This window comes from Rhea americana, unplaced genomic scaffold (genome assembly GCF_003343005.1).
Source record: "Rhea americana isolate MKP2758 unplaced genomic scaffold, rheAme1 scaffold_228, whole genome shotgun sequence".
In the NCBI taxonomy this organism is placed as follows: domain Eukaryota; kingdom Metazoa; phylum Chordata; class Aves; order Rheiformes; family Rheidae; genus Rhea; species Rhea americana.
In genome coordinates this window covers 1,259,670-1,274,872 of record NW_028186344.1, presented here as the reverse complement: position 1 = coordinate 1,274,872, position 15,203 = coordinate 1,259,670, and the positions used below count along the sequence as shown (strand labels likewise).

Sequence of the window (15,203 nt, the reverse complement as noted above, 5' to 3'; positions counted from 1 at the left end):
AAAAACCTCTCCAGTGATTTAAAGAGCTGCAACTGCAGCATGGTAGTTGACAGCATTGTGGAATGCTTCTAGCCTGTTCCCATATAAAACAAAACAGATGAGCTGAAGTGAATGTTTGTGGTTCTCAATATTATTTCTCTTTAATTTAGAATTTGTCTCTGGTAGTTAAACTAAATAGCCTTAAGGATCTGGATGGAGTCCCTTCCTGTAATGAAATGTAGCTGTTCCCAAATCAACAGAATTTCTCTGGCTATCATTTGTTGCCATCTGATTCCAGCTTCTCTCCTTGCTCTCTTCCTGCTGCTGACAAAGTTATTTGGGAGATTTATTTATACAGGGATTTATGCAGTGAATCTGTAAGAAAAATTAATAACTTTTAGTGTGGAAGCTTGTTGAAACTTTCATGCCTTCTGGATTTGGTCCTGTTTTGTTTCCTGGATTGGCTGAGAAGGGAGTTGAAACTTCTCTGGTGTCAAGATTCCTTTAATGATCATACCTTTATGATGATAATCATAATATACTATATACTGTAGTAGGAAACTGTAGTGTTTTGATCAAAGGAAAGTGTGTAGTCAGCACTTTGCAGAACCATGGCACAAAGTACAATTACTTTGTAGGGTACTGGATCTTGCCAAAATTCTGTTAATAGATGTACAGGCTTGTAAGCCAACAATGCAGACTTTACTATAAAGATCTAGGAGGTATTGGGTTTTCTGCCACACACAGGCATTTAGGCTGCAAAACCTCTGACAGCTTTTGGCATCTTAATGTGGTTTCACAGAAACTGTGTGAATCGTAGCTACATGAAGCGAGCAGAACAAGTCAGCACTAGAAAGCAATATGGTACTGCAGCTTTTTAAACACACGGCACCAAGGGCTGCTTGTCACTTGGTTAAAACTAAAATCATTTTACTGGTCTGTTCATTCTAACAAGCTACGTAAGTGAAAGTTGAGCTGCCTTGAGGCAGTTATATGTCTTTGCAAACTTTTGAGGGACTATTTAGAATTACAGCAAAGTTAAATCAGTGGATTTTTTGTTTTAGAAGCATACAGGCCAAAACCAGCTGAACTTTCTAGTCAATTTACCATTGTTATTTTGATATAGTCTGCTTTCAGCTTGGAAAATGTATTAAACAATGAAGTCTGATATTGCTTCCATCTTAGTTGCTTTAATTCACTCCTGTAATGATGGTAGTCATCATCCCCAAAGAATTTTCATTAAAACTTGGGTAGGGCCTATTATGCAAGTAAGTCAAACTTAAAGCAGTGTTAGCTACTTGCTACCAGCCAAGGGATACACAGATTTTACATGTGTGCAGTCATGATAGAAGCAATCAAATACTTAAAAGTGAAGAGCAAGATGCCTCTTCCTATGTCCATACATTCCATGACAATAGGATAAAACTTTTGTTGTAGATTAACTTATTGTGTATACCTGCGTGTGTGTGTGTGTATATATATATATATATAAAAGTTACTGTGTTGCTGTGCAGCTACTTGGTCATCAAGGTTTTTTTAGACATAATGGAATTATTGCAGTATTGGAGATGGAAGAGTGGAAGAGTCTTGCATTTAAATCAGTGATATTAGCTGGGTTCACTGAAAAAGTAAAGGGTAAAAAACTTCAAAAACATCCTTTGGGGTGAGGCAAATAGTTTTAAGAACATGCAAATTTTTTTAGATACATAAAAATGTTTTTCTGTTTCCTCCTTCCTCTGTTGGTAACTTTCAAATAGATGAGAAGTGGTTTCATTCTGTTGAATGTTGAGACAGCTACTTTGGTCTAGCTTCACAGTGAAGAATAGGGAGAATCTGTATGATCCCATAAGCTATTTAGGAGATAATAATTCGGTTCTTTGTCAGTTATCTCTTTCTAATCCATAGCACATTTGGCAGTTGTGCTGATTGCTAAGGATACAAAGAATAATTTAAGTGGGGAGGAGATTCCCTTCTCGTGAAGACACCCTTGGCTGCAAGGTGGGGGAGATTTACTAGATCTTGCCTAGAAGATTAGGTCCTGGGCCCAGTTAAGTTTATCAAAGACTTCAGTGAAGCTTTAATAAACTGCTAGCTCTGTTAATGACCTGTAGATTTGTTTGCCAAAGTTTTAGTATGCTCTTGTGATTGATTTACCATTTGCAAAGGCTGGAATAGTGGTGGAGAAAAGGTGTTGTTCATGAACTAGCTCCAGAAGAAAAGYCCCCCCCTTACTAAAACACCAATACCCATATTTCAGCTGAGCTAGTTAAGGGGATTTAAAGATGAAATCTGCCTTGGTACAAAAGTGATTTTCAAATTATGAAATTCAAATCTAAAGCAGTCCCCTCTTTTAATGGTCAGTTTTCCATTCTGTGTTCCCATATATACACCAAATCTATTTTCCAAATGGATTCTGAAAACTTTCTATCATTTGAAGATAGAAATTTTCTCCATTTCTATCAGTGGAGAGTAGTTGCTGTGCTTCTGAACAGATACTTTAAACCAAGGAAAAGAAAACCTGGCTTACAGGAACACTTGAAGGTGTCAGAGCCAAACCTGTACTGCATCGCTGGTATATTTCTTTCAGTTTAGGGATATGGCTCTATGATAAGCAGTGATTTAGCTTAGCATTGCCACCCTTTCCACACACAACCAAAACATGCTCATGTTTCTTTACCCCTGTTTCCCAGCTGGGAGTTCCTCCTGGTTGTCTTGGATTGGATTGTGAAACTTACCTGTGAGTCCATTTAACTCATTAACATGGCAGAAACCACTTTGGCAAAAATAAATACATTTACTAGTGATGGAGAAAAGGAAGGATTTTTTAAAAATCAGATTAGTTTGTGTAATATCTGTTCACAGAATTAGTGTTCATGGATTACGCAGCCAGGAACTGGAAGCAAAGGGGAAAACACAGGATGGTAGTGAGCAACCGTGTTCATTTAGTTGCTTTTGAAAACGATTTCAGGTTGCTGTGTTTGGGCTTGTGCCATGCCTGTGCTATTGAGCTTTCGTTTATCTAACTAGGTCCCAGAGCTGCCTCTTTTCTTTGCCTTTCTGCAACTACATGGGTGTGTGCTCTCCATTGTGTGACACAGAAAAATTACTTGCAGTGCAGCTCCTCAAAAGCAGTATTGATCCTCCTTTGGACTCTCCGGGTGTCACTTTTCATGCGTTGCAGCCTTGTGGATATTCTGGGTGACAGCCTGTGAACAGAGGTGTTTGCTGTGTGCTCCCACCAGCACAAAGACCTTGCTGCAGCTCTGAAACCAAACTGCACTTGTTATTTAGGCAGCACAGGAGCAAGAAAAAAAAAAGTTTCTGTACATACTTTGCTGCTCTTCATTTCTGACTTTTGTCCCTTTGCTACAAATGCCTGTCTGTCTGCTTCTATCCTTCCTAAGCCTCTTTCATTCKGTGAGACTTTTTTTAAAGGTGGTTTCCAGTGTCAGGGAGTTTGGTTAACATTTTCTTTCTTCTTTCTTAGCAGACTGTAAAAAAAAAAAAAAAAAAAATCTATATAGTTAAAAAAAGAAAAAAAAAAAAAAAAAAAAAAAAAAAAAAAAAGAGAGAGAGAGAGAAAGAAAAAACCTCTTACAGTAAATTAAAACTGTTTTGCCTTATGATAATTCAAAGGATGAGTATTGCCAGTTGTCGAGATTCACTTATCTAGCAAAATAAAGAAGTGACCTCCTGATAAAGGAGACTAACGGGAATTGCTGTTCGTGATCCYTTTGCTTTGAAAACTGCTTATTGGCTTTTTTTGTGTATCAGGCTTTTTGGGGGGAGGGAGAAGGAGAAGGAAGCGTAATTCCTAAAAGAGATGAAAGAATACACATTTTTTTCTGAATTTACCAAAGTTACAGAATTTCAAATCCAAAGAATAGGTGTAATTCAGGCAGTGGCGGTGCAAGCCTTGACAAAACAGTAGATTATCTTATTGCTGAATAATTTTAATTCATCTCTTCAAACTATAATAATAGTGAACATAGTATTTGGCAGAGTTAATACATATTAATACTTCACTTCCTTTATGATAAAAAGGTATCTTGTTCAGAACAGGTTATAATTACTCTTTCTTCACTTCAAAAGCACACAGAGGAGTGTAATTTTAAGTGAGGAAAAAGCCAAAGATTTTTACTTCAGTCTGTGCCTTTGAGCCTTACTGATTGGCTTTAACATGCAAAAAGCCCCCCCTCCCCTACCCCCCAAAAAAAAAAAAAAAAAAAAAAAAAAAAAAAAAAAAAAAAAAAAAAAAACAACCCTGAATTGAGTAACTAGCTATAGTTCTTCTTTAGAGTAGTTTATGAAGATGAGGAAGTATGAGAATGAACCGAACTTAGGCTTTAACTAGGTTTGTAAAAAAAAAACAGCTAGCTTTTGTTAGAACTTGTTCAGCCTAGCTGGAGATTTCCTTTTTAACCTGTGACTAAGGCCTGTTGGAGCACAGGTGACAGCACAGATTTACTACACAGCTTTCATGACTGGAGGGAAGCAGAGACCTAGCCAATGGGGGAAATGGAGCTTGAGATGTGTTTTTATGTATTTATTTCTAGAGCAGACTTAACCTTCCTTTTTATTCCCTTCATGTTTCAAATTAGCAGTGGTGAACCAGCCTAGGAGTGAATTTATGATGACTGCTGGGATTTTAGGTATGGTGTGGAGTCAATTTGGGGTGGATTTAAAAATGTTATCATTCTACCCAAGTTTTTTTAACTAGGTTAATGCAGCAATGAAAATGTCATGGAGCCATAGTATGGATAAAGCCTAACACTTTTATTAATGTGAATAAAGAAGCAGTTAGCAGTAAGTGGGATAAAGAGAACTGTGGTAATTTGCTGGGGGAGTCCCAGTGGCCGGTCTTCAGTTCTTCCCCTTCCCAACTTGCTCCATACTCCCTCTCTCACCTCCCGCTCTTTGAGTTGGAGAAGCCTCAGTTTGGTGTGGTTTAGAAACGTGAAACCTCTTGGACTGCGTTTTATTGAAATACATAAATTATTAAACAGCATAAAAATAATGTAGGATTTTAAAGCAAGTGTTAATCACAATTACAAAAATAATTACATGTATTGATGTTTTTACCAAATTCAGTGACAGTGATGTTTTTCTTAATGCAGTAGCAACCACAGTGGACAATTACAGACCCAGTATAGAGGGAAATAGATGCTTAGAAAACAGCTTACTGCTGGGGGAGGAGGGCCTGTGGTAGTAGGGTTTTTTTCTTTCTGTGCCCCACCTTTCTCCCTAATTTCTGTTCCACATATAATCATTATGAATGGGAACAAGCATGAAAAATTCTGAGGAATGGAGAGAGTCAGAGAAATAAATGTCCCAGGTAGAATGGGAATACAAGGCAGACCATGACTTATGTGATGAATGGTTCATTCTACACAGTCATGGTATTTCTGGAAGAGGCACATGTACATTGTGTGAGTTTTCTTTTAGGGCTTTCCTGCTGCACCTCAGTAACAATCTGCCTTGCCATTCCATGCAATGAGTGGGTTTTTTTGGAACTGATGTAGCCACCAATGCCTTCAATATTACATGTAAATAAAATTCATTCCTTGTATTTCACAGGTGGTTTTGCTGAATTCTGCAGTTCTTTCCCTGGTCTCTGTGAAGGAAAATCCACACTTGTTCCTACTTGCATTTCTCAGCCGTGCCTGCCTGTCTCCAACATTGGGCCAACCCGAATTCTGCCTCATCTATACCTTGGGTGTCAGCGAGATGTGCTCAACAAGGTGAGTGTTCTGGATATTATGTTGTTCACATGGATGAGTACATAATTTCCATGTGCCTTTATGTCAAAGCATCTATCATGTTGCATTATTACAGCTGCAAAGCATCTAAAGTAGATTCAGATGACAGCTTTTCATAGCCTATGCACGGCCTGGTATATGAGAACTAATGATGTACAATCCATATAATTAGTCTATGTGTCATGTAACTGAAACTTGTTCTCCTCTCACCTTGTTCTTGGAGAAGATGATATGATACCTTCCTCAATAACCTACTAATCAAAACAAACCATTAAATCTGCCATTACAGCAGGTTGGGTAGTTTTCTGAGTATAGTTTAGACTGGTTTATTTTGGCAAGTGTTAAAAAATTAACACAACTACATAACCTTTAAGTTACTGTGGGACAAAAGAAAGCTTGTTTTAAAGTATTTTCTTCAAGCACTGGAAAAGTACTCCTCAAATACCATCAATTCTATGATGAGGGACTACTACAAACAAATACTTGTTCACCTAATAAAATGTTCAGATCTAGACAGTCAGTTTGGTCCTTTGAAATGAGCCTTCCTGATATCACTGTACTCGGAAAACATTTACTACTTCCAAATACATGTGCATTTAATAATTTCTGTTCCTATGGTATAGCACAGGATATTTGTGGTATATGTAAAACAGAGAGCAAAGCATTCAAGTATAGCACTTTCAGGGTGTTGGACACTCAGATATCTAAAAGAGACCATCTCATATTGCTATATGTCTGTATTCCTATGTGCTTCCACAGATGTCTACCTCCATGACGAGTCCAAGTCTTGCACTGCTTCAAGTCTCCATCTTGGATCACTTTTCAAGGGATTTTTTTTGTCATTTCTACTGCATGCACCCTCTTGCCTCCCATTATTATTTAGGAGTGCTATTTATTAGTTTAGTTTCTAAGCTTTAATAAGCTTGTATTTAAATACACAGATTGGGGCAGGAGGTGAGGGGGACACAATTCTTCTCTCTAAAATGTTGTCTTAGTTGTGTGACAAGCATGTGTGCGTGTGTGTGTGTGTATATATATATATATATTATCCATGTATGAAGTTTAAAATAGGAACTATCTTAACAGGCCTGTAGTTGCATCAAATTCATATTCATAATATTTTTCATGTGTTTCTTCTATATCTCTCTCCATTCCAATCTGGTCCTTAATAGGCAATTTCTGGATTTCTTACAACTGTTTTAACAGCGTCTTTGTCACACAAGCAATCTACTAGAGGTTGGCTGCACTTCAATAGCATACAGAGAAAAACCTGCTAATATGAAGGATAGTCAGAAGTCATCGTATTTATTTATTTCATCATTTAAAATCCTTTGTGTCTTTGTTGCCAGGTAACAAGTCATAGACGTAGACTTGATTCATTTATGATGGATATCAGAACAGCTTATTACTTTTCTTACCACAAAAGCACTTTGTGGTTCCAAGACAAAAGAAACCAGGAAATAAGTAGTTTTTTAAAAAAGTCCTAGCTCTAAGTAGTAGAATACTACTATAAGAAAGATGCTTTTATTGCTGTTTGTTTTTAATATGTGAATGCTAAGTGATATCCTTAGTCACAAGAGGTGATGGGGTCAGGGGACACTATTACTCTCCTCCAGGGGCAGGGCAATGCCCCTTCATTTGGAATGTAGCTGGAACTCCACACTGGTGCTGTCTATCTGTTGTGGCTCCTAAGCAATGAATAATCACAAAGAGATAAAAGGGGTTGTTCTCCTTACTTGTGGTAAATTAATGCCTGTGAATGGATGTTATGCACAAGTGCAATAAGAAGAATCCAAGTGGTAGCTGTGGTCAGGAATTTCATTACAGAGGTGAAGAAGACTATAAACATGACTGCTTCTGGTAATCCCTGAGAGTGGCAGAGCAGTCTATAGGAAGAGTTTCAAAATGGTGATGTGCCTCTTGCCTGCTAATTTATAATCTTGGTATCATTTCAGTGTGTATCTATCACATAGCAGGAAGCTCTGCAGCTGCAGGTAATTTAGAGGATTCTCAGGAGTTGATCAGGTTCTGTGCTTCCTCACATTCTGAAGAGTCATAAAGGATTACTGTTTTTCTTATTTTCCTTTGGAGAGCCACAAAAATAATAGAACGTAATCCACTGAAAATTCAATCCTTGTCTCCTGGTGTTATCCTTAACAGTCAATCTTTGGAAATTCCGCCACAGATTAGTAAAGGACCTCATAGGTTTCTTAACCATTTTAAGACAAATATCCATTTTATTATTTCAGAACTGCTTGTGTCTTATACCTTTTTCCTCTTACTTTGAATGAATAGCAGACAATTCCCTATTCTGAAAATGTGATCACTGCACTGAGATCTTCATGTCTCAGTAACATTGTGATCCCTTCTTTTCAGTAGTTGCCTGTGGAAAATCTGAAAGGGCTTCCTTCAAAAGTATTGGTACCTTTATTAGCTTGAAAAAGTTGTGGGAACACTTAAAGGCTTCTGCCTCTTAGAAGCCACTTGCTGTTTTCCCAGCTATTAGCAACTCCCAGTTTCCTAGTATTAAACACTTTCTTGATTCATCTCAAAGTTAGCTATAGCTAGAGGTCAGAAAGCTAGAAATTCTAAGGGCAGAGAGATACTACCAGACACCTTGCTGTTTCCATTGTTCTCCCTTCCACGTACTGTGCTTCTTGGGAAGCCTTGATCTAACTTGAGGATGTTAGGGAAAGAGAAGAGGATTTCACTGGTAGTGCATAGTAATAAAAATGTTGTGAAGCACAGAACATTCAGGAGGACAAGAAACAAAAATGAGTGATAAGTAGCAGAGACTGTCTCCCTTAACATGAGTCAAGAAGATGATAAGCAGTTAAGTTTGCATGCTCTGGTTTAGTGACCTTACTGCTTTGTCAGTTACTGGGGATGACTTCTGTTAAGATTAGAATGGGCTTTTTGATCAAGTTCAGATTTTTTTAAAAATAACTTACTGGAATTTTTCAGAAAAAATACCCCAAACTATAAAAGATAGTTACGGGTGTTGACCTTACGTTTTGCCTTCACATGCTTTCTGTGGGTTGCCCTTGTTTTTGCTAATGACTGGACCTATTGACTTCTTGAAAAACTTAAATGTCTCAGAAATATCCTGCAAAAAAACCTATTCATCTGCAATCCAGTTCAACCCAATTACTGAAAGAGATGGATTTTCAGCATGTTTTATAAAGATGAGCTAATCTTTTCCGGACCTCTGTAAGCTTATCTCTGAATACATGGGCAGTGGGGGGGAGATGAAATATTTTATCTTCTTGCAGGAAGGTCTATATTCATGACCTTTCAAGAATATTAATACTATTTGCCACTTATACCTCTGCTGGTAATATTTTATTTATGAAACATATGCAAATATGAATGCTCAATTTAATTTCTCTAGTGAAACTATGACTACTTCAAAAAAGCCTTAGGGAGAGGCTTTATGTTTTTGCTTTACAAATTTCTTTTTAAATACTTGATTTTGAAATGTTCATAACTTCTTTTTTCAGTGTTTAGATACTAAAAGCCTGAGGAAAGACCTGTTTTTCTTCCATATGTTCATTAATTTGGTGGTCAGTAATGCTGCTTTATGTAAAGGCATATATTTGCAGAATGTTGTCGTTTTTTCACTATTACCAGTTTTATCCTATTTGGCTAACAGAAGATTTGGTTGCACTTTGGGGGTCTTAATGTAATATTATACTGGTTACCAATATCAAATACCATTTTAAGAGGGTGCTTATTCTGACAGAAAATCTTTGATTTTTCAGATTTGGGAAAGGAAAATAAACTAAGTTCTAACCTATATGGGAGTAACAGTGTCCTTTGTGGAAAACAGCATAACAGAAAAATCTGTGTCACAGTTATGGACATGAATGGCTCTCCTACTTGTATCTCACATTTTGGACCAGCATTTGAACTGTAAAACTTTGTGCTTTGTTACGTAACCACTTATTTATTTATTTATTTCCCCTCCTAGACCTGGATTTTATTTCCTGGAACAAAATAACATTTTAGGGTGCGATTAATTTTAAGATTAAACAAGTCATAAAATGTAAATATGCTGACAAAAGAGCATTTACCTTCTTTTCATAAAGTTGTTAGCATTAGGATTTCTGGATCTTCCTTTCATCATAATTCACTTCTTCCTCTTGGGTGCTTTACAATGAAGTCACTGTTATGATTATTATATTAGTGTGCTGCACAGGGAATGATTGATACCTGAGAAAAGAAGGAATCATAACTACTTTCTTTAGCCTTGGTCTCAAAGACAAGTACTAGCACATTTTTAGGTGTTTTTTGGCTTGGAGATTTCAGACTTGGCGTCTACAACCTTCCAGTTCCCATTTGCACAATCAATTACACATCAAAAAAATCTTACATAACTGTGAAATGTGATGGTTGGACTGTGCAGCCCACCAGCACTTATGTTCAAAATAAAAAAGGCTTTTCTATTCTTTTGAATTCATCAGCTCATCAGCCTCTCAGCACCCTTAGAGCTAATGTGTACTCTAGTCTGAACAAATACGCACTGTGGAGCTCTATTTGTTAGCAGTATCTGCATTTCTTCTCTCATGGCAAATATGGAGTTAGTGTGGCTTTTATACCTACTATTGTTCATGATTTTGCATGTATCTGCTATTTAAGTTGTTCTTTACTCACCTTTAAGACCATAAGTGGTCTTGGTAGCTGGTTTGGGAGGAGAGGGTTTCTTCAGCTTAGTGATCTAAAGTAGGGGCATTTATTTAACAGAAGATAATATTGAATAGTTTGAACCCTAGACTTTGAACAGCTGTGTAGGCCAGAACAGGGAGGCATGGATGTTGGGGACTGGTGATTTCCTTTGCGCTGGTCAGATACTATTGGTCTAGCGATAACTAGTCTCCTGTGCCAAAAACCACTTTCATAATACATGTCCCCCTCTGGATAGTCCCAAATACTTACCTACTTCCTTACAGCACTCTGATTTTAAACTTCTAGATGCATCAGGATATGATGGCTAAATGTGGTAATGGGAGATGTGAAAGCGTAGGCTGCAGAAGGTGCACAGGGCTAAAGGAGGCTTGAGTTGGGGAGAGGGGAAAGAAGGGCGAGGGGGAACTGGTGATAGAGGAACCTGATGTTGTTAAGAAGAGGAGCAGAGCTGTAGTGGAAGCATGACCTAGAAAACTGGTAGGGTAAGAAGCACTAATATGAGAACTTGCTTTGCTACATCCAACTCTTATTTTGACAACTGCTGAAATTTATATTTCTGATAATTTGCTGTAAAAGTAATTGGTCATCTTTCATTCTTTGTGGATGGGTATCTCTATGTGGATAAGGTATATACAGTAGGTTAAGGTGACCACATCTTTAGGCACCGCTGAATGTGCAAGTGTGAAGGATTTTAGATGAAAGTTTGGAAAAAGCTCCTAAAGTTGGTGTTCATTTCTGTTTGGAGCAAATTCAGCTCGCAAGCACAGGTTCATGCAAATTCCCTGTTTACAACTGCTGCTGAGAACTTGTAGTAGTACAGTAAGGCTGGATTTTATACACTGCTCTCTGCAAGTTAATATGGGGTAGATTTCAATTTATATTGAAGTGTGTGTGTATTCATCTCTTGCACATACACACTGTAACATACGTGTGGTGTACCTGTGTACTTACAAACCACTCATTATTTAAACTGCTTTGATTTGAACAAGAACAGAGTTATGACTCTTTAGCTAAATAGTCATATTCCAGTTTATCCTCCCCAAAACATCTTTGCACTTACAGGAAAAATCAGTATAGGGAAGAATTGACCATTTGACGTCATTAATATATTTTCGTACTGGTAGACCTCCAGTTGAAACCTGTGGTATAAAAATTGATTCTTGCTACTGCTCCCTGTGGATTGATGTAACTTTCTTTTTGATAAGCTTGCTATAGAGGCAGAAGTATTAAAATCAGAATCTCTGTGGTTTCATTTTTCATATTTCAGTTTAGTTTCTGTCATGAATTTGCATAGAAATCTAGCCAAAACTACTGTCCCAGTGTGATACTGTATGCTGAATCATATATGAAATGGAACACTTGTTTGATTAGTGTTACTCTGACTTGTTTACTCATTTTTCTGGGGCATGATGCTTCGTTATAGGAGGCTGGAAGTTTTTAGTAGAGCAGTCTCTAGTTCTTATTTCACATGGTTTAGCAATAAAGTGTCTACTGCATCAGATATTTGCTGCTTTTGTTACACACAGAATATGGTATGCTGGAATAAGGCATTGTCTTTTTTATTTCCAATTATGAAAAATATTTTAATGCCTTAAGTGTTTAAAAGGCCCAGTTGAGTGTCATAGCTGAGTCTCTTTGCTTGTTCCTGTAACAAACTCTGACATGCAGGAGGACTAAAGACTGAAAACTGAAATGTAGACAACGAAATCATGTATCACAAAGCAGAATACTGATAAATCTATAGTTATTACTCAGTGCTTTGAAAAAAATAGTCTCATTCAAGGTCTTCAGCCCTTTTCAACTATTTCTCTCACTTATTTTGAGTGAACTTTTCACATTGCCCTAGAAACAAGGAAGTTCCAGATACCTCAAGAGGTGACTATGTGATGGGAACAGGAGTCTTCTCCCTGGCCTGGGCATGGACTCATACTCGGGGGGGAGGGGGGAGGGAAAAGAAAAAAGAAACATGGAGAGAATACAGACTGCACTGCTTTTGTTTATTTTAACTAAGTTCACACACCTGCACTAGATGGTTTTTCTTGTTGCGTTGATAGTGCAGGAGACTCAGTTGCATTTCAGATTTTTCACTTGTATCTGGGATGAGGTCACCTCAACCATAGATATGGGATCCAGGAAACAGATATTATTCAGGTCAGCAAAGTACTTCTGGGAGGTAGTTGGGTATATTGTCACCTTGCCGGGTCAGGACTTAAACCAAGACAGAAAAAAAGAGTAACAGCCTGTCTTGGAAATGATGATTCATAGTAATGGAAGGTATTCTACCATTAATTTTTGTCTTTGTTAACTTTGTCTTTGTGGACTCTGCAGTCTGTATGTTATTTGGACACATTAGATATCTCATTAGAAGTTGAGGAATCGAAAGCTTAGAAGTAATCTTTTTCAAAACAAATGCCTTTAAAACAGCTAGAGTGATGGAAATATGAATTCCAGTTTAGTTTTTAGCTTTATCATGGGTTTTTCATTCATGACTTCTTGTAATGTGCCAAGGTGTCATTTGACTTCTCTAGTCTTAACTTTTATCTTCACTGTAGGAGCTGATGCAGCAGAATGATATTGGCTATGTACTAAATGCCAGCAATACTTGTCCAAAGCCTGATTTTATTCCGGAGTCTCATTTCCTGAGAGTGCCTGTGAATGACAGCTTTTGTGAGAAAATTTTGCCTTGGTTGGATAAATCAGTGGATTTTATAGGTAAGAAGAAACATTAGATTGTCTCTCTAACAGTTTCTAATTTCTCTTTTGTGTGTTGTCTCCTGTTTTAGCTGGAGGAGCCCTGAATGCTTTCTGTGTGGTATGAAAATACCATAAGGGTCTAAGTATATGATCATGATCACTTTACAAGCACAGAAGCAAAATAACAGGAAGATTCTGTCACTGTGTGATCCAGCACTTATGGAGCAAAGACACTTTTTAAGAGCCCAACTGTACTTTCTGGCAGCCTGGGGAGATATTTGACACTCCTGCATAGACTGCATTAGAAAATTACGCATACACAAATCCTGTCCTTAGCTTTGAGCAGTAACCAAATGGATGAACTGGCTAAGTTATTTCTAATTTTACATGTTAGTAAATGCAAGCATTCATGATGGAACAATTGCCTTTTACAGATTTCTATATATGGTTGCTTACATGCGTGTCAAAGTAGGTGCAGTATGCTGTAATTGCAGTGTGTTTCTATGTGTAGTCACGTCTCCTTTATTAAGTTCAGTGAAAGAGAAAATAAGTGTCTTTTGTTTAAAGCTTCCATGAGATCCTCAATAAGCAGTTAATGTGGAAGTTCTAACAATTTTAAAAACAGTGTTTTTTTGCAAACTCTTCATCATGCTGTAATACTACTGAGATTGACACTTAACAACTCCTTTGCTATGCAGAAAAAGCAAAAGCATCAAATGGACGTGTGTTAGTGCACTGTTTGGCTGGAATATCTCGCTCTGCCACAATTGCTATTGCATATATCATGAAGAGAATGGATATGTCCTTAGATGAAGCTTACAGGTAAGGACAAAATTTTCATTCTCCCAAGACATTAATTCTTGTGCCTGTCAGCTTGTTTTTAAAGTGAATGGTAAACGATTGTATGACCAAAGAAAGAAGCAGATACATTATTTTATCATGTGGTCTGGTCCATTGGCTTTCAGGCAGTCTTGCTTTAAACGTAGGCTTCCTCTATAAACAAATTAGTAGTTGTATGCAGACATCACACACTTAATTCCTACCTGTAGAATGATGATGTTGGTCTTTGCTCTGAGTAGGCAAGTATATGGAATTTAAACTGCAGTAAAGTTCACCACGCAAGGGAAACAAGCATGAAAATTGTTACATATGTTCTCCAATTAGAAAAAGACTGCATGTCCTAAAATAAAAAAGGTTGTGCAAAGCCTTAATGCTTGTCAGGAGGATGCAGAGACTTTCTAGAAACCCCTTTTCTTCCACTCCCCCCTTCCCTCCAGGTTAGTTTTAATTTAGGAATGTCCTGTGTTTGGCAGTAGGAAGAGGAAGAGGTTGGCAAATGAAGAAAAATACTAAGTCCCATGAGAGATTCTTAAGTTCAATCTTTGAATTTGAGGGCCTTCATTCCAGTGTAAGCAATTCAGTCAGAAGAATTGATAGAGTCTTTGCTCATTCTTCTCCTGTCAAAGCTAGTTGTACTTGTTACTGTAGTAGTTCTATAAAGCAAGATCCTTTTGTTTGCATTGCTATTTCTGATCTGTGTTCTGGTAGCCTCTCCAAAAAGCTTTCCTTCAACCTTTTCTGTCCCTTCATTTGTATATTGGGAAGTTTCTGGTTCCATGTGATCTTCCAGTTCATAGTATCAGCTTGACTATTTCAACTATTCAGGGAATTAACAGAAAAAATTAGCTTGTGCTGTGTTCAAAAAGCTAGGCATCCTTGAAATTGTATGAAAACGCAAAAAGGTATATTTTGTTCAATTCTTTCATATGCTTGCTTGCATTTCTATTGGTATATACCACATGGACAAGTACATGTAGGAATTTTTCCTATGCTGTTTTTAATGACTGCACACTTAGCTTTTTCACACATCCTCAGAGAGATTTTTCTGCTTTTAAAAACATTTAATTCTCCAAGTGATCCATTCTGTGTGTGTTTGTATTAGATTTAGGTCTTCAAGATCTATTCCCTTGTTAATACTCTCTTGTCATCTAGTACCATTATAATTCTAGGAATAAAAAGGAAAAGAGGTATTTAGGATTTGAAATGACATGGATGGCTTTTTTTCCCCCTTTTTCTTCCCACCTC

The 15,203-nt window shown here is 37.3% G+C and overlaps 2 protein-coding genes across 7 annotated transcripts in view; one reads left to right on the top strand and one right to left on the bottom strand.

Annotated features, from left to right (window-relative positions):
• Positions 1-15,203, top strand: part of DUSP16 (dual specificity phosphatase 16) — a 68,257-nt gene that overhangs the window by 48,402 nt on the left and 4,652 nt on the right. For all 6 annotated transcript variants that reach the window (XM_085305916.1, XM_085305912.1, XM_085305913.1 and 3 more), the window contains 3 exons: positions 5,557-5,720; positions 12,977-13,136; positions 13,817-13,940. In XM_085305916.1, coding sequence (XP_085162042.1) covers positions 5,557-5,720; positions 12,977-13,136; positions 13,817-13,940 — 448 coding nt within the window. The remainder of the gene's footprint in view (positions 1-5,556; positions 5,721-12,976; positions 13,137-13,816; positions 13,941-15,203) is intronic.
• The window catches only part of BORCS5 (BLOC-1 related complex subunit 5), an 86,344-nt gene continuing 84,757 nt past the window's right edge, over positions 13,617-15,203 (bottom strand). Inside the window, exon 6 of the transcript XR_014895954.1 lies at positions 13,617-15,123. The gene's annotated coding sequence lies outside the window, so the exon portion shown is untranslated. The remainder of the gene's footprint in view (positions 15,124-15,203) is intronic.